The sequence below is a fragment of the Arachis ipaensis genome, chromosome B06, assembly GCF_000816755.2.
Source record: "Arachis ipaensis cultivar K30076 chromosome B06, Araip1.1, whole genome shotgun sequence".
Taxonomy (NCBI): Eukaryota; Viridiplantae; Streptophyta; class Magnoliopsida; order Fabales; family Fabaceae; genus Arachis; species Arachis ipaensis.
In genome coordinates, this window is record NC_029790.2 from 3,202,198 (window position 1) to 3,204,178 (window position 1,981).

The following is a 1,981-nucleotide window of genomic DNA, read 5'->3' on the forward strand; positions in this document are numbered from 1 at the left end:
TTTAATTTACAAATTAATTCTCTAATTAACTATCATTAATTTATTGGACTGAATTAATCAAGTCTTTGGGACAGATTATGCGTGTATTATGAAAAAAAAATAATGAAAGCAGTTCCTATCATTTCTAATAAATAAATGAAAGCAGTTCCTATCATTAATCCAAGAACTTCCTATAAATATAGTCCACTCTTATAGAAAGTCTCATTGCCATTGACCATGGCCATATCCAAAACCGTCTTCATTTCTGCCACCCTCTTCTCCTCCCTCGTTGCCGCCGCCGCCTACTACCAAAATATCTCCTCCACGTCCCTAGGTTTCGTGGAGGAGAAACTAACTCGCATCCGATTCTACTTCCATGATGTTGTTACGGGCCCAAATGCTACCATAATCATTTCCATAAGTCCACTTATGGGAAAATCTAAGGCCCCACTTCCATTCGGGTCCTTGGTAATGCTCGAAGACCCGTTAACTGTCGGACCCGAACCCGATTCCAAACTCATTGGAAAGGCGCAAGGATTCTACACAATGGTGACACAACGCGAGGACATTGATTTAGAGCTTGTGATGGGTATGACCATAACATTCACAGAAGGCAAGTTCAACGGCAGCACCCTCAGCCTCTTTGGCCGGAATTACATCTTTGACCCCGTCAGAGAGATGCCGATCGTTGGTGGAACCGGCGCGTTCCGATTCGCGCGTGGGTTTGTTCGTGCTAAGACTTACTCAGTGGATTATTACAAAGGTGATGCTGTTGTGGAATACAACGTCTACGTCTTCCACTATTCAAACCAAGGCTTTGATGCTTCTACTCCTCAAGAGCGTTTTAGCAATGGCTTTGAGTTCATGACTGACCCTATACTTAGCAAAATATAAAAGTAAAAATTTTCGGGAAAAGGATTTAAGTTTTGTTACTACTTAATCATCACTTAAGAATTATGCTATAAAAATAAAAGAAAAATTATATTTATGCTATACTTTTTTATAGCAAAAATTCGCATTTTATTTGTTTTCGTATAAAGTTTATAGTTAATAATTCTCAAATAATTTAATAAATTTGATTAAATTATTATTTGGTAACTATTAATTATCAACTTTATATGAATACAACTGCGTATGAGTGTCTACAATTTTTTATATATCTTTATTATTAATGATATAGATTAGAAGACAAAGTTTTTTTTTTATATAGAAGTTTTCAAATGTAGCTAAGGTTTCATTATAGTTTAATTTGAATATAACTACGTAGTGATAATGACCCTCCTGGCGTCGTGTTCTAAATGTCATCGATCATCAGCACCATATATCTATTGTAAATTTGTAATATTATCGTTAATTATTGTCGTTTTTCCCTCATTGTTTTTGGTGAAGATTCTTTCGTTGAAATTTCACCTTATTAATTTCGGGTATTATTAACACCGGGAAGAACTGTCTCAGAATTAATAGAATGAATGTCAAGAACCAGAAATCATAGCAACTATAACAAATCTTGGTTTTTCTTGATCTTAACTGCCATATCAGCATGAGATAACACCAAAGTTTTCAACAGAGTATGTAAGACTAAACAACCCTGGCTTCCAAGTTAGAGTAACACCGAAACGAAAGTAAACCAATCAAACAAATAGTTATTGTGTAGAGTTAGTGTATCTAAAGTGAAAACTCAGGTCCAGTCGACTTCACGTGAAGTTGATAGCTGAGAGCCGTTAGATGATTTGATTGATTTGACTAAATTTTTGTTTAGTGGCTCTCAGCTATCATCTTCACGTGAAGTTCGATAACTGAGAGTCGTTAAATGATTTGATTGATTTGACTAAATTTTCATCTAACGACTCTCAGCTATCAACTTCAATCGACTACACCTGTTCAAAACATATTTACTCATAAATCACAACTACACAAAACGACAAAGCAATACAACATGTAGATGCATATGCAGGTTCCCCGCCCAAAATAATAAATTAATAAAGAGGGGTTAGAGGTTAGA

General features: G+C 35.4%; 1 protein-coding gene across 1 annotated transcript; it reads left to right on the forward strand.

The window, feature by feature from the left end:
* On the forward strand, positions 141-974 carry LOC107645383 (dirigent protein 22). The gene has a single exon (XM_016349396.2). It carries the CDS (start codon positions 217-219, stop codon positions 871-873), a length of 657 nt encoding a protein of 218 aa, XP_016204882.1. The 5' UTR covers positions 141-216; the 3' UTR covers positions 874-974.